The 20,452-nt window shown below is 34.2% G+C and overlaps 2 protein-coding genes across 3 annotated transcripts; both read left to right on the top strand.

The window, feature by feature from the left end:
* The first annotated feature begins 12,576 nt into the window (after nucleotides 1–12,576).
* Nucleotides 12,577–12,897, top strand: LOC25479683 (methyl-CpG-binding domain-containing protein 4). Its single transcript, XM_013587913.2, has one exon. The coding sequence runs from the start codon at nucleotides 12,577–12,579 to the stop codon at nucleotides 12,895–12,897; it is 321 nt and encodes a 106-aa protein (XP_013443367.1).
* A 430-nt stretch (nucleotides 12,898–13,327) lies between these two features.
* On the top strand, nucleotides 13,328–18,626 carry LOC112418417 (methyl-CpG-binding domain-containing protein 4). Of its 2 annotated transcripts, XM_039826815.1 has the most exons (4): nucleotides 13,328–13,660; nucleotides 13,963–13,982; nucleotides 16,431–17,097; nucleotides 17,886–18,626. In XM_039826815.1, exons 3-4 carry the CDS (start codon nucleotides 17,062–17,064, stop codon nucleotides 18,372–18,374), a joined length of 525 nt encoding a protein of 174 aa, XP_039682749.1. In that variant the 5' UTR covers nucleotides 13,328–13,660; nucleotides 13,963–13,982; nucleotides 16,431–17,061; the 3' UTR covers nucleotides 18,375–18,626. The 2 variants fall into 2 exon arrangements, 1 of the variants encoding a protein (XP_039682749.1); XR_005642165.1 differs by lacking the exons at nucleotides 16,431–17,097; nucleotides 17,886–18,626 and adding an exon at nucleotides 14,506–15,599 and having other exon boundaries at nucleotides 13,337–13,660.
* Nucleotides 18,627–20,452: the final 1,826 nt, after the last annotated feature.

Below are 20,452 nucleotides of genomic sequence, written 5' to 3'. Positions count from 1 at the left end.
AATGTTCGCGGCGGTTAGGATTCTTTGAATCCCCTCTATTTATTTGTTTAATTAATTAACAGTCAAGTTGCGTTTAATTAGTCTATGTAAACTATCTAAGTGATTAATTCGTCAGGACGTGATCACCTAATCACTTTGTCAAGTTGTACATGTTGGTCGCACGGTGATCCTTACGTGCGAGGTCTTACTCTTTTGGTCGATTTCGGTATATCCCTCTTCCTGTTGAGTTGCACCTGCTGGTTACACGGTGATCTATACGTATGGGGTCTTACTCCCTCAAGGGTAATTGAAATTTAAACTTAAATTAGATTTCCTGATTTTCCAAAGGTATGGTGGCCAGTGTTCCTGAAGGTTCTCTCATCTATGAATGCACACTCTGTAACAGCCCGATTTTTAGCTAGATTTATTTTAATTACTTTTAATTGTGATTGTGTGTATTTTATTGTCATTGGGTGCATTTTAATGGATTACTGTATTAGAAGGGTATTTTGGTCATTTGGCGGGTAAGGGTAAAATGGTAATTTTGGTGAGAATTATTTTTAATATTAAGTGAGAACCCTTATTTTACTAAGTTACTAGTGTAGTGATTAGTTTTTAGTGTTAGTGACCGTTGGTTATATTTTACCGTTGTTAGTAATTACCGTTGAGTGTATAGAAACTTTCTAGAATTGTGGTTTGAATAGAAATGGGTTAAGCCCACTAGAAACTAAGTTAAGCCCATTAGTGGAGATAACATTAGGGTTGTGAGAGCAAATTCATTCATTCCTTTTCATTTCACTAAGTTAGAGAGAGGTAGAGAGAGAAGTGAGAGGTGAAGGAAGAACAAGGGTTAGAGAAAGGGAGAAACTTGAAGATTGAAGCAATTAGGAGCTAAAGTGAAGCCCAAGTTTGAATTGATCATAACCTAAGGTAAGGGGGTTAGTCTTCATCATAATCATAATTGTTTGTTTGCAATTTTTCTTGGTTTGTATGAAAAAGTGCTTAATTGAGTGAGAATTCATATGAACTCAATCTCTAATTTTCGTGCTCTTGTTTTGGTGATAAGATTGAGTATGTTAATTGAATGATAAATGAATTGTTGGTGATGAAATAACATGTTCATAATGTATGAAAAAGGGTTGTTGTGAAATTATGCTTAATTGATGACTTATGACATGTTGTTGTTGAATTAAGGTGAGAATCAAGTTTTGATTGATGTTGTTGTTCCTGAGACATGTTGTTGTTTATGATTTATGGCTTGGGTGTTCATATATCATGATTGTTTGTGAGAAATAAGATGTTGTTGGTGGTTTTGTGAAATTGGTGAAGTTGAGTTAAGTGTTCATGTGAAAGACCAAAATGAACTTTTGATATATATGGTTGTTGATTGAAATTTTGTTATTGTTGGATGAATTGAACCTAGGAGAATTTCTGTTTTCATGTTGTGGTTATGTTAGTTGAGTTGTTTGGGAGAAAACGGGTTTTTCGTGTGAAATGTTGATGTTTAAGCATTTTCGCCAATAAGTGATTGTGTGAGGTTTTGGAAAATGACTTTTGGGATGGTTGAAACATGAAATTTTTGTAGATTATGATAGTGCCAAGTGTTAGGAGCATGTAGGCGAAAACGGCATCGAAAACGGATTAACGGTTTGATTTTTATGCGCGAAAACGTAGAAGTTGAATTTTGCATAGTCTGCTACTGTCAAAATCATGAAGCGATCTTACAAATCGTGAGGTGATTTTGACAGAAACAACAAATTTTCTGCATAGCCTGATGCTGTCGAATCATGAAGCGATTTCGCAAATCATGAGGCGATTTTGACAGCAGCATCAAATTTTTCTACGCAATCTGATGCTGTCAAAATCATGAAGCGATCTTACGAGTCATGAAGCGATTTTGGCAGCCTAGAAACCTTAAAAATGCAATTTTCTTTGATCAAATTACTTCCAAACTTCTTCCTAAGTGTAGGGACTTTATCCTAATTATCTAGGGATGTTTTTATGGAAGAAATAGCTTTGTATTAAGGGCTTAGTGAGTCCTTGTGTTTTCTTGACTTTAATGAGACAATTATGATATGATCTTTGCAAAACTTGAATTTAAGTGAGTTGGCCTATGAAACGTTGATGTATACACTACTGCACTCATAAGTGATTTGTGTATATACATGGTTGAGGTCCTAGAGTTTATTTATTTGGTTTTAGTTCATTTGTTCTAATCATGTAAAAGGTGATATTTCGGGTGGGAATGTGAAAAGTTGTGAAATGGGGTTTTCATACGAACTTAAGTTGTTCTTGGATTAATGTTTAATGGTCCGGAGGCAACTTAAATTCATGAATACATGATTGGTTAAGGTTGTTTGAGAACTCTCAACTTGTCTATGTTGTTTCGTCTTGGGAATTGCCAATGTTGGTCGTTTGCCACTTGACACGGTCTTTGGTCAAAAACATTTCTTGAACTAATTGTCTTATGAATTGTGGTGACTATTCTTATATGGCTAAGTGAAGTTATATGAATGAATGATTGTATTGGATATGATATTTGTCATGAGATGTTGTATGTTCTATACTTGGAATATGAGAATTGTTTGGAATGGTGAAACTATATCATATAGTTGATGTTGAATGACATTGTTGATTATTGATAATCATGTTGATGTGTGATGGTGAATACTATGATTTATTTGTGTGGGCATGTTTGCTTGATAATGCAATGTTGTGGAGATAATCAATATAATTGGGTGTTGTCCTATATATTGAGTTGAGATTGTGAATTGTTGTCGCATTATCGAGTCCTTATACATGTCCATGCATCATAGTCGTTGTTGCTGTAAAAGGGATGACTCTTTTACTTCGAGATTATTGTAAGGCAGGTGTGAGCCCTTACATTCGATGTGCAAGTGGCATCGAAAGGTGACGACCTTGTTGAGATTTGGTACCGCATGCATTTATGTGTCCATAAGTGCATATCATAGCATGAGTCCTATGTGAATTATGTGATTGGTGATGAATTGAGATGAATGAATATGATTAATGATTGTTCATGGCTTATGATTGGTGATTGTTCATGATGTATATGATCGGTGATTGTTCATGATGTATATGATTGGTGATTGTGTATAAATAACTGCGAATTAATTATTATTCATGATACATGTAATTGGTGATTTTTCATGAAATGTGATTAGTGATTATTCATGATACAAGTAATTAGTGATTGTTCATGAAATGTGATTAATGATTATTCATGATAAATGTGATTGGTGATTGTGAATGAATAATTGTAAATTGATAATTGCTCATATGATTGATGAATATTGATGTGAGATATCGGGGTGTGATGTAAGTATTAATGTGTAATTATTATTGATCAAGTGCATGATGTTTAAATTGAAATATCCATGTTAACTGTTATTTGGATTATGATAATGTAATACTTACCCCCAGTGGATCTGTTATGGACCGCCTGCCTATCTGTATGGATGGGTAGACGTTGTGCAGGTTTAGTTGCTTGGTGAGTTCTTGTGCTTGGTGGATATCTGGAGCTTTCTCCGATATCGGTGTTTAGATGTTTAGTCGGCTCTGATCTAGGCTTTGTTGTGTCAGTCTAGATTATCTTTTACTTTGGATTTTGTGATGTTTGGAGACTACCCGTTTGTTGGGATTTTTGAGATGTACCTATGTTGATGTAATTTATTTATTCTTAACATGTATATTTGAATTTACTCTGGTTTATATTCCGCTGCGACTGTTGAGGTTTATATACATGTTTATTGGTTTTTGAATTTTGAATGTGGCGTAGCCTCTATTTCTTGAATAAATGTATTATTCGCATGTTTAATTGCTTTAATAGAAGTATGGTGTTACAAGTTGGTATCAGAGCCGTGGTCAGTCTTGTCTGGACTAATGCTTGTTGTTTTTCCCTGTTGTGTGCGAATGGTAGTTTAGTACCTTCGGCACTTGCTTTGTTGTGCTGTTTTCTTAGCGGTTAGTGGTTTGTGTTAGTCTGGCAAGGGAATGTATCTTTGGTTGCAGAGACTCTTTTGGTTGTGTTTTGTGTTAAGGTTTCTGTTGATTTTGAGTTGGATCTTGTTTGTCTTCCGTTGAAGCATATGGATGTGATTTTTGGTATGGATTGGTTGTTGGCTTTTGGGGTTACCATTAATTGTTTGACTAAGAGTGTAACGTTTTCTAAGTCGGTAGAAGAGTTAGATAGGAAGTTCTTGACCGCAGAGCAAGTGAAGAGATCTTTAGATGGTGAAGCTGGTGTGTTCATGATGGTTGCTTCTTTGAAGGAGAATCAGTTTTGTGCTAAGTTATCTAAGTGTGAGTTTTGGTTGAAGGAAGTGAGTTTTCTTGGTTTGGCGGGTTATTATCGGAGGTTCATTGAGGGATTCTCTAAGTTGGTGTTGCCATTGACGCAGTTGACTCGGAAAGGCCAAGCGTATGTTTGAGATGCCAAGTGTGAGAAGAGTTTCCAAGAGTTGAAGAAGAGGTTGACTTCAGCTCCGGTGTTGATTTTGCCGAATCCGAAGGAATCGTTTGTGGTGTATTGTGATGCTTCTAAGATGGGTCTTGGTGGTGTGCTTATGCAGAATCGTCAAGTTGTAGCTTATGCTTCGAGGCAGTTGAAAGTGCATGAGAAGAATTTTCGACTCATGATTTGGAATTGGCGGCCGTTGTGTATACATTGAAGATTTGGAGGCACTATCTGTATGGTTCTAAGTTTGAGGTGTTCAGTGACCACAAGAGTTTGAAGTATTTGTTTGATCAGAAAGAGTTGAATATGAGGCAGAGGAGATGGTTGGAATATCTTAAGGACTTTGATTTTCAGTTGAGTTATCATCCCGGAAAGGCTAATGTTGTTGCGGATGCTTTGAGTAGAAAGACTTTACATATGTCTGCTTTGATGGTTAAAGAGTTGGAATTGATTGAGCAGTTTCGAGACTTGAGTTTGGTTAGTGAGTTGACACCGGATGGTGTGAGGTTGGGTATGTTGAAGTTGACAAGCAATATTTTGGAAGAGATCAAGAAGGGTCAGAAGGAAGATTTGGAACTCGTGGATCGAGTGACGTTGGTTAATCAAGGTAAAGGTGGAGACTTTAGATTGGATGAGAATGGCGTTTTGATGTTTCGTGATCGGGTTTGTGTGCCGAATGTGTTTGAGCTCAAGAGGCAAATTTTGGACGAAGGTCATAGAAGTAGTTTGAGTATTCATCCAGGAGCAACTAAGATGTATCAAGATTTGAAGAGGTTGTTTTGGTGGCCTGGAATGAAGAAGGAAATTGCTGAGTTTGTTTATGCTTATTTGGTTTGTCAGAAATCGAAGATTGAACATCAGAGACCATCGGGTTTGATGCAACCGTTGTTTGTGCCAGAGTGGAAGTGGGATAGCATTTCTATGGATTTCTATGGATTTTGTTCCTATCAAGACTGGTATGTCTGTAGCGAAGTTGGCTGAGATCTACATTGAGCAGATTGTCAGATTGCATGGTATTCCTTCTAGTATTGTGTCGGATCGGGATCCAAGGTTTACTTCTAAGTTTTGGGAGAGTTTGCAAACTGCTTTGGGAACTAAGTTGAGATTGAGTTCTGCTTACCATCCTCAGACAGATGGGCAAACGGAGAGGACTATTCAGAGTTTGGAGGATTTGTTGAGAGCTTGTGTGTGGGAGCAAGGTGTTAGTTGGGACGAATGTTTACCGTTGATTGAGTTTACCTACAACAACAGTTTTCATGCTAGTATCGGAATGACACTGTTTGAGGCTTTGTATGGTCGGAGGTGTAGGACACCGTTGTGTTGGTTTGAGTCCGGAGAGAGTGCTTTGTTAGGACCGGAAGTTGTGCAAGAAACTACGGAAAAGGTTAAGATGATTCAGGAGAAGATGAAGGCGTCTCAGAGTAGACAAAAGAGTTATCATGATAAGAGGAGGAAGGATATTGAGTTTCAGGTTTGAGATCTTGTGTTTTTGAGGGTGAATTCTGTGACCGGAGTTGGTCGTGCTTTGAAGTGTAGGAAGTTGACTCCTCGTTTTGTTGGGCCGTTTGATGTCATTGAGAAGGTTGGGGTTGTAGCGTATCGGATTGCGTTACCACCGTCTTTGTCGAATCTTCATGATGCGTCTCATGTGATTTAAGTGGATGAGTTGGAAGTAAGAGATAATTTGACGGTTGAGACTTTGCCGGTTAGGATTGAGGATCGCGAGTTGAAGCGTTTGCGTGGCAAGGAGATTGTTTTGGTCAAAGTGATTTGGGTTGGACCAACTGGTGAGAGTGCCACTTGGGAACTGGAGAGTAGGATGAGGGTTTCGTATTCGGAGTTGTTTCCTTCAGGTAAATTTTCGAGGGCGAAAATTCTTTTAGGGGGGGAGAGTTGTAACAGCCCGATTTTTAGCTAGATTTATTTTAATTACTTTTAATTGTGATTGTGTGTATTTTATTGTCATTGGGTGCATTTTAATGGATTACTGTACTAGAAGGGTATTTTGGTCATTTGGCGGGTAAGGGTAAAATGATAATTTTGGTGAGAATTATTTTTAATATTAAGTGAGAACCCTTATTTTACTAAGTTACTAGTGTAATGATTAGTTTTTAGCGTTAGTGACCGTTGGTTATATTTTACCGTTGTTAGTAATTACCGTTGAGTGTATAGAAACTTTCTAGAATTGTGGTTTGAATAGAAATGGGTTAAGCCCACTAGAAACTAAGTTAAGCCCATTAGTGGAGATAACATTAGGGTTGTGAGAGCAAATTCATTCATTCCTTTTCATTTCACTAAGTTAGAGAGAGGTAGAGAGAGAAGTGAGAGGTGAAGGAAGAACAAGGGTTAGAGAAAGGGAGAAACTTGAAGATTGAAGCAATTAGGAGTTAAAGTGAAGCCCAAGTTTGAATTGATCATAACCTAAGGTAAGGGGCTTAGTCTTCATCATAATCATAATTGTTTGTTTGCAATTTTTCTTGGTTTGTATGAAAAAGTGCTTAATTGAGTGAGAATTCATATGAACCCAATCTCTAATTTTCGTGCTCTTGTTTTGGTGATAAGATTGAGTATGTTAATTGAGTGATAAATGAATTGTTGGTGATGAAATAACATGTTCATAATGTATGAAAATGGGTTGTTGTGAAATTATGCTTAATTGATGACTTATGACATGTTGTTGTTGAATTAAGGTGAGAATCAAGTTTCGATTGATGTTGTTGTTGCTGAGACATGTTGTTGTTTATGATTTATGGCTTGGGTATTCATAAATCATGATTGTTTGTGAGAAATAAGATGTTGTTGGTGGTTTTGTGAAATTGGTGAAGTTGAGTTAAGTGTTCATGTGAAGGACCAAAATGAACTTTTGATATATATGGTTGTTGATTGAAATTCTGTTATTGTTGGATGAATTGAACCTAGGAGAATTTCTGTTTTCATGTTGTGGTTATGTTAGTTGAGTTGTTTGGGAGAAAACGGGTTTTTCGTGTGAAATGTTGATGTTTAAGCATTTTCGCCAATAAGTGATTGTGTGAGGTTTTGGAAAATGACTTTTGGGATGGTTGAAACATGAAATTTTTGTAGATTATGATAGTGCCAAGTGTTAGGAGCATGTAGGCGAAAACGGCATCGAAAACGGATTAACGGTTTGATTTTTATGCGCGAAAACGTAGAAGTTGAATTTTGCATAGTCTGCTACTGTCAAAATCATGAAGCGATCTTACAAATCGTGAGGTGATTTTGACAGAAACAACAAATTTTCTGCATAGCCTGATGCTGTCGAATCATGAAGCAATTTCGCAAATCATGAGGCGATTTTGACAGCAGCATCAAATTTTTCTACGCAGTCTGATGCTGTCAAAATCATGAAGCGATCTTACGAGTCATGAAGCGATTTTGGCAGCCTAGAAACCTTAAAAATGCAATTTTCTTTGATCAAATTACTTCCAAACTTCTTCCTAAGTGTAGGGACTTTATCCTAATTATCTAGGGATGTTTTTATGGAAGAAATAGCTTTGTATTAAGGGCTTAGTGAGTCCTTGTGTTTTCTTGACTTTAATGAGACAATTATGATATGATCTTTGCAAAACTTGAATTTAAGTGAGTTGGCCTATGAAACGTTGATGTATACACTACTGCACTCATAAGTGATTTGTGTATATACATGGTTGAGGTCCTAGAGTTTATTTATTTGGTTTTAGTTCATTTGTTCTAATCATGTAAAAGGTGATATTTCGGGTGGGAATGTGAAAAGTTGTGAAATGGGGTTTTCATACGAACTTAAGTTGTTCTTGGATTAATGTTTAATGGTCCGGAGGCAACTTAAATTCATGAATACATGATTGGTTAAGGTTGTTTGAGAACTCTCAACTTGTCTATGTTGTTTCGTCTTGGGAATTGCCAATGTTGGTCGTTTGCCACTTGACACGGTCTTTGGTCAAAAACATTTCTTGAACTAATTGTCTTATGAATTGTGGTGACTATTCTTATATGGCTAAGTGAAGTTATATGAATGAATGATTGTATTGGATATGATATTTGTCATGAGATGTTGTATGTTCTATACTTGGAATATGAGAATTGTTTGGAATGGTGAAACTATATCATATAGTTGATGTTGAATGACATTGTTGATTATTGATAATCATGTTGATGTGTGATGGTGAATACTATAATTTATTTGTGTGGGCATGTTTGCTTGATAATGCAATGTTGTGGAGATAATCAATATAATTGGGTGTTGTCCTATATATTGAGTTGAGATTGTGAACTGTTGTCGCATTATCGAGTCCTTATACATGTCCATGCATCATAGTCGTTGTTGCTGTAAAATGGATGACTCTTTTACTTCGAGATTATTGTAAGGCAGGTGTGAGCCCTTACATTCGATGTGCAAGTGGCATCGAAAGGTGACGACCTTGTTGAGATTTGGTACCGCATGCATTTATGTGTCCATAAGTGCATATCATAGCATGAGTCCTATGTGAATTATGTGATTGGTGATGAATTGAGATGAATGAATATGATTAATGATTGTTCATGGCTTATGATTGGTGATTGTTCATGATGTATATGATCGGTGATTGTTCATGATGTATATGATTGGTGATTGTGTATGAATAACTGCGAATTAATTATTATTCATGATACATGTAATTGGTGATTTTTCATGAAATGTGATTAGTGATTATTCATGATACAAGTAATTAGTGATTGTTCATGAAATGTGATTAATGATTATTCATGATAAATGTGATTGGTGATTGTGAATGAATAATTGTAAATTGATAATTGCTCATATGATTGATGAATATTGATGTGAGATATCGGGGTGTGATGTAAGTATTAATGTGTAATTATTATTGATCAAGTGCATGATGTTTAAATTGAAATATCCATGTTAACTGTTATTTGGATTATGATAATGTAATACTTACCCCCAGTGGATTTGTTATGGACCGCCTGCCTATCTGTATGGATGGGTAGACGTTGTGCAGGTTTAGTTGCTTGGTGAGTTCTTGTGCTTGGTGGATATCTGGAGCTTTCTCCGATATCGGTGTTTAGATGTTTAGTCGGCTCTGATCTAGGCTTTGTTGTGTCAGTCTAGATTATCTTTTACTTTGGATTTTGTGATGTTTGGAGACTACCCGTTTGTTGGGATTTTTGAGATGTACCTATGTTGATGTAATTTATTTATTCTTAACATGTATATTTGAATTTACTCTGGTTTATATTCCGCTGCGACTGTTGAGGTTTATATACATGTTTATTGGTTTTTGAATTTTGAATGTGGCGTAGCCTCTATTTCTTGAATAAATGTATTATTCGCATGTTTAATTGCTTTAATAGAAGTATGGTGTTACACACTCTCCCTCTCGGTAGTTCTATAAACAGGCAGCCCTATCAACGTCTTTCTTACTAAGGTGTGAGGAAAATGGAGTTACTGGGCTGATTTAAGTCATGAAGTCACTTGTTTCCTTAATTACCAACTAGTTACTGCCTGAATTCGGCAGATGTTTATCAATATTAGGTATGTCACCTCTTTGGGTACTTACTATTAAGGTTACACGTGCTTTCGGTTTGTTTCGCTAGTTTCTACCTAAGTGCATAAACCAGGGTTATGCTTCAATGGAGGCAAATTTTACGCACTACAGTAAAACTAAATAACGAACATAAAATAATTGAATAAACGACTTTAAATTAAATAATTATCCAATATACATTAGAAAAACATTGATCGAGGAGAAAAACTGTAACGCCCCGATTTTTTAAAATTATTTTATTAATATACTTATTAGATAATATTAGTATTATTATTACTAGTAGTAGTGTTGATTGTTAGACATTATTTATTTTTCTTATTATTATTTTGATTTGAATTAAATCTGTTTTAACATGTTTGGGTGAGGTTGTTTAGTTAATAAGGTTAGTATATATAAACTATAACTTTAATTAATGGTGGTAGTTTAATTAAAAAGAGTGGGAGAAAATAATGTTTAGGATAAAAAATAAAGTTTTTAGAGAGAATAAGAAAGTAGAGAGTGAATGAAGGTGGAATAACAAAATTGGGTAGAAAAGAGGTGTAGTTAGTAAGCTTAGTAGTGTTTTAATGATTTAAGCAGAGAGATGTGTGAATAGCAAAACAGTGTAGTTAAAAAAAGAAAGATTAGTAACAAACCTAGAGGTACATATAGTAATCTGAAAAGATTAGTAACAAACTTAGATGATGATTATAAATAGATGAGAACATTAGAAAAATAGGGTTACACCGATCAGAGAAAATATTAGAGAACAAAAGGAAACTAGGGTTGTGGAGAGAAGAGGCAAGGAGGCATAGGGAGAGGAACGTAGATAGAGATTTCACCGTAGAAAATCATCAAATTCTGCAAACTAGAGGTAAGGGGGGAAATTTCTATTTAGCATATGGGTTGCATGAACATGTGGTAGTGAAGGATCTTTGCTTGCTTTCATGATCTTTTGATGAATTTATCTTGTGATGTCCATTAATTCTGAAAATTAAAACTATTATGATGTGTATTTTGAATATTGAGAAAACAAGATTTTTTGCATTTGGTTTTCTTAGTTTGAATTTACTTTCCAGCAATTCACTTCGGTTTGGTTTTTCTTGTTTTTTTGGTTTTCTTGATTTTCCGATTTGCATGATTTCTTCGTGAATTTCTTCAAGAACTCCCTAAAATTGTTGTGTTTCGGAAAAACTAGAATTACAGACTCAAATATAGAAAACATTACAAAATTCCCGAAATCATAGGCAATCGTTCTAATACTCCTCCTTTTTGCTGCTAAATCCTACTAAAATAAACTGAAAAACATGTTATCAAAAATATAAGATGACATGTCATCAGATTCCTCTGCTGCCTAAAATAATTTCCCATATATTTTACATGTTATTCTAAAAACCCCAAATTTGCTAGTAAGCATACACCACTTTCACGAGCTTGCTCACAAATGTCACAATTGGCGGACACTGCTTACGTATTTGTCCGGAGGTGTTCCACTGAAGTGAAATGTTGGTAGATGTTCAGCTCTTCTAAGAGTGCCCTTGTCTTTTTGTCAGCAAATTGGGTGCCGTTGTTGGTTCCTAGAAACTGGGGTAAGCCAAACTAGAATATGATGTTCTTTTTAAAGAACTTGATAGTGTTTGCCACCATTATCTGGGCCATCGCCTCCACTTGATAGATTAGTCTACGACGACGATCAGGAATTTCAGTTGACCAGCCCTTTTCTTGGAGGGTCCCAAAATGTCCATTCCCCATCTTTCGAAAGGCCACGGTGTTGTGAGGGCGCCAAATTCTGAATAGGGAGCGTTGAAAACATCTAAGTGCCTTTGGCATTTGTCGCACTTTATTATGTATTACAAGGCTTCGTATTTCATCGTAAGCCAGAAATAACCTACTCTATGTTCTTTCCTTGCCGGAGAGTGTCCCCTAAGATGAACATCCGCCATCGCATAGGCCACCTCACTAGGAACGAGACACTTCAAGAGCGGGGGTAAAGAACCCTCTCTTGAACAGTCATCCTTCAATAATGGTGTGTGATGGTCGGAATAAACAAGTGTACCAAATCAATTACCAAGTAATAAAGTGATAAATGAGTATCGTATCCACATAGATTGTCGTTTTGTCCAAATAAGTCGTGTTACTTATTTTATGTTTGACGATGAAATAAAAAGATAAAGGTTAAGATATTTGCAATATTTATTTGTTTGCAACAGAGCAAGTTGCCTGTTTTTTGGTGCAGAAATGTAACAGTGGTTAGAGGATTCTTTGAATCACCCCTATTTATTTTTTTAGATATTTAATCAACATACATGTCACATCTAGTTATTCTAAGTTAACTATCAATGTGATGAGGTCGTGGGACGTTTCTACCCTAATCGGTCGTCAAGTTGCACCTGTTGATCACACGGTGATCATTACGTGTGGGGTCTTAATCTCCCAATTGATTAAAGGTTATCCCACTGATGGCTAATTGCACATGCTGGTCACACGATGATCTTAACGTGTGTGGTCTTGTTAATTCAAAGGTAATTGAAGCATGAACTTAAATTTGCCTTCCAGTTTTCCCTAAGGCAATAAAGGTCACAATAAGGTTATACGCGCGCTATGGTATATGACCCTGCTGATATCGAATATGATTCTTCTCGGATATGGGTCATTTACAAGCCTAACATTCCAAAGACTCCACAAGGTTTCAAGAGAATCATGGTGCTTAGAAAGGATTACTCTAAATTGGACTCTAACTACATCACACCTACAGGTAAAAATCTGAGAACCCGCAATGAGATAGCAACATATCTTAAAGATCATCCACAACCAAGTGGTGTATCTGCTTCGGAATTTAATTTTTCATCCCCAAAGGTTATGCAAGACACTATCCCAGAATTTATTGTGAAACTGAAGGATTCTGCGGAAAAAAAAAGCTAAGAAAACAAAAGATGAAGTTTGAGAAAAGTCATCACGAGATTTCTGCATCATTTTGTTGTAATATATTATTTCTAGATATAGTGTTAAGTAACACCAATTCAGTGGTAGTGAAGCAAATTTAACTTTTGTTCTGGTGGTTCATTGTAATTGTAACTTAAACAGATATTTGCAGGCTCTTTATGTTGTAACCTAAATACATGATGTACTATATCTTTATAAAATAAATACAAGTTGTATTTTTTATAAAAAAAAAATATCTTAATATATAATATGAAGGTTCACAATTTTGCCAAAACCCTAAAACTATGTAGCGGGAAAATACTCATTAAATTTGAATTTGAAATTCAAATCTCACAACTACTACCTAATTGTTTGCCACATTAATTATCACCTATTTCCTAGCATCTCATTTATTTCCTTCTCTTTTCTTTTCTCACGCCTCTCAATTTCTCTCTCTTTTCATATTCACACGCCTCTCTCATTCTCTCTCTCACTTATGGATCCTTTTCACCATTTCTTCCATTCATTCTTCTTTCATTTATGTCACCTTCTTCCATTTTTCTTCCAAAATCATCAACTCCATGTTCCCTCTAATTCCTATCCACAACTCAAACCTCATATCTATACCAGACGAAGAAGAAGATTTGCGGAAGACAGAGACAAAGAAGATCATTACGGCAATAACTTTTTTAATCAACTCTCTATCTCAAAAATCACAATTGCATTAAGATTCCTCAAATCATAAATTTCACCATCAATAGAGGTAATGGATTTGTTCTTTCTCAATTTATAATTCGATTTCTTTTTTCTCATTTGGATTCCAAGTTAATTGACTATTTCGTTATTAGTTATACTATTTCCTTTGATATAAATTTGTTCTGTTTAAGGTGGGTTTAAACATGCATGTTTAAGTTGTTGTATTTTGACTGTTGTGTGCGTTTTCAAACTTAGGTGCCTCTACAAGTGTTATTTCTATCAATTTTGTTTAATGTGAATGTGATTTGCAGGTTGTGTTCTGGTTTATTTAACATTAACTAACACCTCATTTTCATTTTCATTTTACAGGTTCATTTTCTAATGGAAAGGTAATGTATTGTTACTTTATTTTTGCAGATCCATTGTCTATTATGAGTTTTCTCTTTATTAGAAAGTTTCATTGTTTATAATTTTGGTCCATTCTTTTGAATGTAATTTATTTCATGGTTTATGGTGTTTTATTGCTGCTATTGAAAGGTGTTTATAGTGATTTTTGATTTTTGATTGTTGGTTATTATTATTATGGAAATTTTTTATCTTCTTGATTGGTTTTTAACATTCTGTGACCATTGATTGAAGTTTATATAAACATTTTTGTGGTTGGTGTTTCTATTTCTCAGTAGTGGAACTAAAGAAAAGACAATAAAATTGGCTATTTGTCTTTGTTCAATGTTTTCCAAATGAAGGATTTAAACTTGATTGCTTCATAATGTCCATAGATAGATCCTTCATTAAGAAACTTAAGCATACTTTGGCATCTGTTTTCCCTATATTAAAATGGTAGATATGTGTCTTTGCTGATATTTTTTTCTCTTCAATTTGAACATTTATTGAGAGTCAATATGTTTGCAGTTATCAACTTCTTTCTTATGGTGTACCTTAAGTTTGGGGGAAGATTGCCAATAGAGTGTTCTTATGTTGTGGTTGTTGGACGTGCCTGCTGTCCATCTGCTATCTTTTTTTTTTTGCTGTTGTCTGGCCCCTGTTTTGCATAGATTGCAGCGGTTGCTGCTACATTTTTGTTCCTTCCTGGTGTGGCATCGGTTTGGTTTTTCGTGTGTTCCCCTTCACTGTGCTGTGTAGTCTGATGGTGCGGAGCTATGGGAATGAAATATGGTGCCTTTAACTAGATTTCAACGTCATAACTTTGCCTTTTGGTTAGGGTTTTTGGCGTTTTTGCTTTTGGGTATTCATCATGATTAAACAAGTAGGTTTTGATAGTCATTCTTTAACTTTTCAGCCATGCCAATTACAAATAGAGAAGCAAAAGTGCTAACTTTATAAGGACTTGATTTGTTATAATTATACTAGAATGTTAGTGTCATATAATTCTATAGTTGCTCGAGTTTCAGAACAATGGTTATTAATTTTCTCAATGACCACTTGCTTTTTGTGTTAAGACATTTGTTTTGTATCGCGTATGTGGATCGAATTCATAGTAGGAAATCAAGTGAGACCTGATCACTAGATAGCTTGGAGGATTATTCAATGATTGTTCAATTAATATGTTTCTTCTCCTCACATCTTGCTTCTATGTAGTGAATTTTTTTTCTTTCTTTTTTCCCTTCAATTTGGCATGGAAATGATATGAAGGTATCTTACTTTTTGACATAGTGGAAGAATGAAGAGTGTATCAAAGTTCCTTCCCCAGCGGACAGTCTTCTCCTCCTCCTTTTATATATTCAAAGTACATTGCTAATTTATACACTAGATTCCTTTATGTTGTTTGTTACAGAAGCCAAAAACCAAATGCAAGGAATGCATGCTTTAACCTATTTTGTGAAAGTAAACTCTAAGGAGGCAAAAGTAATTTGACTAAGACTCAAAAAAATAGAAGATGCTTTTTTTAAAAACAAAAAAAATGCTCAATAGTTTGATTAGTGAAATGTATCAAATTTCAATTGTAATGGATGAAAATTAAATGCAATTTTTTCTTTTATAGCGAACACATCAATTCTGTATTATGTGATTAACAATGCAACACAATTTATAATGTTTGAGAGCAAGCTTTTAACATTGTGAGTCGGGCTAAGGTTTCATGTTGTTTTAAGAGAGATGCAATTTAGGAGGGTCAGAATTTGAAGGGATGTTGATCGGATAGAGAGGGAAATTACACGGGTAGAATTCCGCTAACAAATGAGGATGACCTTCACATTGATAGTGTACTTCAAACGTAGTTTTCAAACAAATTTTCTGCAATGTATAAACATGAATTCCCTCAAATATAATTGCATTAATTATCATGACGTTAAAGTTCTAAGCTTCGTATATAAATGTCATTTTGTTTTTGCCTGCTACATTTTCGATATATATGACCCGTGTGGCAGCACGGGTGGAAGGTCTACTAATTTATAGTTATGTGGTGATAAATGTTAGAAATACTATAAAAAAAAAACTACAAATAAAATAACATTGATTTTTATTTAACTGCATTAGTTATAATTCAAACATGAATGACATCCTCTTGTAAAAAAATACATTTTTGGCTACCTCAATTTGTTCATTCAACAGTTAATTTTACTTTATTTAAACTAGAGTTTTTTTTTTTTTTTTTTGCTCTTGAAAGAAAAACTTGTGTACTATTTTTATTACAAATGTGAAATAGGTTGGTTTGTGGGTCAATTTTATACTTTTTAAGGTTAATAGCAGATATGATCAGTTGAAAACTATTAGATTTGCGTTTAATTTATTTAGGGTAGATTTTAGTACTTATGAAAGAATTCGATTGTGACACATCATAGAATCTTACTCTCAGACAGCTTTGGATCTTATTGCAGATACTAATAAGAATGATTTTCATCCTCATGCAAAGTTGTTCTCCCTCATTAAGAGGCACTCTTCTCTTTCTTGAGTGTTTCTCCTTTAATCATACTTTGAGAGAAGACAATGAATGTGCTGACTAGTTGACCTAGTTTGGTGCTAACAATGTTGATTCCTTGAAGATGTGGATGTATCATCCTCCTTAGTTGAATATCACTCTGCTTGTGGATATAGATTATAAGGTATTTAGATAACAGATTGCTTAGTTCTTTTATTTTCCCCTTGATAAAGAAAAAAAAATTGATTATGACAATGAAAATAACATAAACCGCTAGATAGATGTGTAAATATTCGCATAGTGAATAAAAAAGTGTAAAAGTAAAAATATTGAAAACTAATAGTATTACCTTGGGATAATTAATAGAATAGTGGTGTATGAGTAATATTAAGGGTTTTGATGAAATAATTTTGTAGCAACATTTTAATGAGATGAGAAAGTTACTAGGCCCATTACGATGAGGGAAACCTAGCCCATTTAGTGAGACTATATATGGATAACTCTGGTAAGAAATTAGGGTTGCACACTCATTTCACAAACTTCACAAAAGGTGGTTGGTGAGAGATTAGAGAGATTTTTTTGCTAAATCAATGGCAGGCTCCAAAACTCCAACTTCGTCTAGCAAGGTACTATTACTAACTATTATTTTCAACACTCGATTCCTCTTCTTTTTCTTTTTTTTATAGGGTTTTCTCATACTTTAATTTTCAACTCTTTTTCTTGATCCATTCTTGTTAACTATTATGGGATGATGTTCTTTTTTAGTTTTAGGGTTTATAGTTACTCGTTAATTGAATCGGAGGGATTTAAATCCTCTAATTATAGGTGCTTTTGAATTTAATTCTGAACCTCAGGGGCGTACGAAAAAAAAAGTTTTTTTTGCGTGCATATTTGTTTTTCACCTGGATCTTGTGAGAATCAAGAAAAAATTATGTGTTAAATTCATAATCAATGTTGAATTAATGTTGAATTGAATGAAATCTTATAGATTTGTCTTTCATAACAAGAAGAAAAAATGCAACCTGATAGACTCAATGTTGAATTGAATGAAAATTTCATGTTTGTTGTGAATTTTTTTCTCTTCCTACCCGTTGATTTGTCTGGATTTCAAAATTGTACGAGTAAAAAAAGGTTATTTTTGCATGTCCAGATTATCCCTGTTTAAGTCTTGCACGAATAATTTGGTGGGTGACCTGATTGGATAAACTGTGATATCATATTGGGTTTTTATATTTAGTCTAACTCATCCCAGAACCGGCTTATTAGGTGTCATCATTCTTCATAAACCTTTTTCAGAGCTTATCACTTTTAAACACGGGACTTGGGTTTTTATCAATATATAGGTCTTTATTGGGTTTAATCTAAAAGCTGAACTTCTGCTACTTTATAAACTAATGGTGAATTATTGTGACAGAGACCAGTGATATCCCAGAATGATATATATGTGGCACAATGCAAACTTTGCATGAAATTTAGAGAGATTGATACGCAGGAGGAGTTTGAGGAGATCCTTCATAAAATCAAACAAGAGCCTTTTGATTGTAGCAAAAAGGATAATTGTAGGTGTGATGATCCTGCTGATATAGAATATGATTCTTCTCGGACATGGGTCAAATACAAGCCTAACATTCCAAAGACTCCAAAAGGATTCAAGAGAATCTCAGTGCTTAGAGATGATTACTCTAAATTGGACTCTTACTACATAACACCTACAGGTAAACAACTGAGATCCCGCAATGAGATAGCAGCATATCTTAAAGATCATCCACAATCCAATGGTGTATCTGCTTTGGATTTTGATTTTTCATCCCCAAAGGTCATGCCAGATACCATTCCAGAATTTATTGTGAAACAGAAGGATTCTGCGAACAAAAAAGCTAAGATAGCTAAAGATGAAGTTTGAGAAATGTCATCACAAGGTTGCTGCATTTTGTTGTTCTTGATGCTAATTATGGTTGGTTTGTTTGTAATATATTATTTCTAGATATTGTGTTATGGAAAACCAATTCAGTGTTATTGAAAGAAATTTAACTTTAGTTATGGTGGTCCATAGTAATTGTAACCTAAACATGTATTTGCAGGCTCTTTGTGTTGTAACCTAAATACATGTTGTACTCTATCTTTATAAAATAAATACAAGTTGAATTTTTAAAAAATATATATATATAATTTATAGTTATGTGGTGATAAATGTTAGAAATACTATATATAAAAAAAAAAAAAAAAGCAAATAAAATAACATTGATTTTTATTTAACTTCATTAGTTATAATTCAAAAATGAATGGCATCCTCTTCAGAAAAAAAAAACATGCTTGGCAATCTCAATTTGTTTATTCAACTGTTAATTTTACTTTATTTTGACTAGAGTTTTTTTTTGCTCTTGAAAGAAAAACTTGTCTACTATTTTTGTTACAAAAGTGAAATAGGTTGGTTTGTGGGTCAATTTTATACTTTTTATTGTTAAAGGTTAATAGCATATTTGACTAGTTGAAAACTATCAGATTTGCGTTTACTTTTTTTAGAGTAGATTTGAGTAATTAGAAAAGAATTTGATTGTTACACATCATAGAATCTTACTTTCAGACAGCTTTGGATATTATTGCGGATACTAATAAGAATGACTTTCATCCTCATGCAAACTTGTTCTCTCTCGTTAAGAGGCTCTCTTCTCTTTCTTGGGTGGTCTCCTTTAATCATACTTTAAGGGGTTAATGGTGTTTTACCCCCAGTAATATAGGTCATTTCCGATTTTCCCCCTGTAAAATATTTTTTTTATTTACCCCCCTGTAAAAAAAAATGGAACACCCCCTAATAGATCGTAAAAAACGAAAAATTTCTACAAAAAAATTCTGAAAATGGCTATTAGGGGTGTTTTCTGGTAAATAAAAATTTTACAATGGTGAAAATCAAACCAAAAATTTTATAGGAACGAACCGGAAATGACATATATTATAGGAGTGAAAAACATTATTAACCCTTTTGTTTTTGTTGCTGCTCATCAAAGGCTATGAAAAGAAAAAGCTTAACATCTGCTTGTTACGTAAAAACAATTTTTCCAAGCAAGTAATAGCTTTTTAATACCAAAATAAAGCCTTAATAATAGTTATATAAAGAGATGTCAATGGAAAGACAGTTACAATTTGGAATTAATAAATGTTACAAAACCAAGTCAAACAATAGAATTAATAATAATATGATAATAATTTTTTATTAAAATATTTTTCGATATTTCTCAATTGAAAGTATGAGACACAAAATATTTGAAACTTTTGAAATATAATCAAAATTTACAACACAATCTAGTTCGGACTGTGGGGATAATTGGGTATAGTTTGTGTAAGTCATGTTATAGTTCTGGTCTTGTCCTAGAAAGCCTTCAACAGATGGTGTGTATTTTTTATACAACACTCAAACCATGTTTGAATATTTCCTTTGTGTGTCTTAAACCAAGTGTCTTAGGATGGTTGTCTTTCGTTATGGGGATTTAAGTGATCAGAGAAACTCATTGGGTATTAGCTACTGTCACCTTGCATACCTAGAGGATGTTGAACTGTTGTTGCATTGTTTAGTGGATATTTCTTTAAAGAGTGCATTGTTGCTTGAGTTGATGGAGAGTTATGCCACTTCTTTGCTTTTAGTAATCTTGAGAGTTGGTGAAGTAATGTGAGACTTGTATTGTAGCAATCGTCACTTGACAACAACGCTATTTTAGAGTGTGTTAAGTAACTTCTAAACTATTTATCTTTGAGTCGGGTGTGATGGAATGAAGGAGGGTTTATCTCACTATTAGAAAAAGCAAAATTAGCGAGGAAATTAGTGACGGAAAAAATGAAATTTCTCATAAAAATTCTTTGGTCGCAAAATTTAGTGACGGAATTAGAGAGTGATTTTATGTTTTCCCTCACTAAATATCCATCACTAATTTTTTTTTTTTAAGTAGTGCATAAATATTTTATCATAATTTAGCAAGAAAATATATT

The sequence above is a fragment of the Medicago truncatula genome, chromosome 6 (genome assembly GCF_003473485.1).
Source record: "Medicago truncatula cultivar Jemalong A17 chromosome 6, MtrunA17r5.0-ANR, whole genome shotgun sequence".
NCBI classification, from domain to species: domain Eukaryota; kingdom Viridiplantae; phylum Streptophyta; class Magnoliopsida; order Fabales; family Fabaceae; genus Medicago; species Medicago truncatula.
This window is presented reverse-complemented; position numbering and strand designations above follow the sequence as displayed.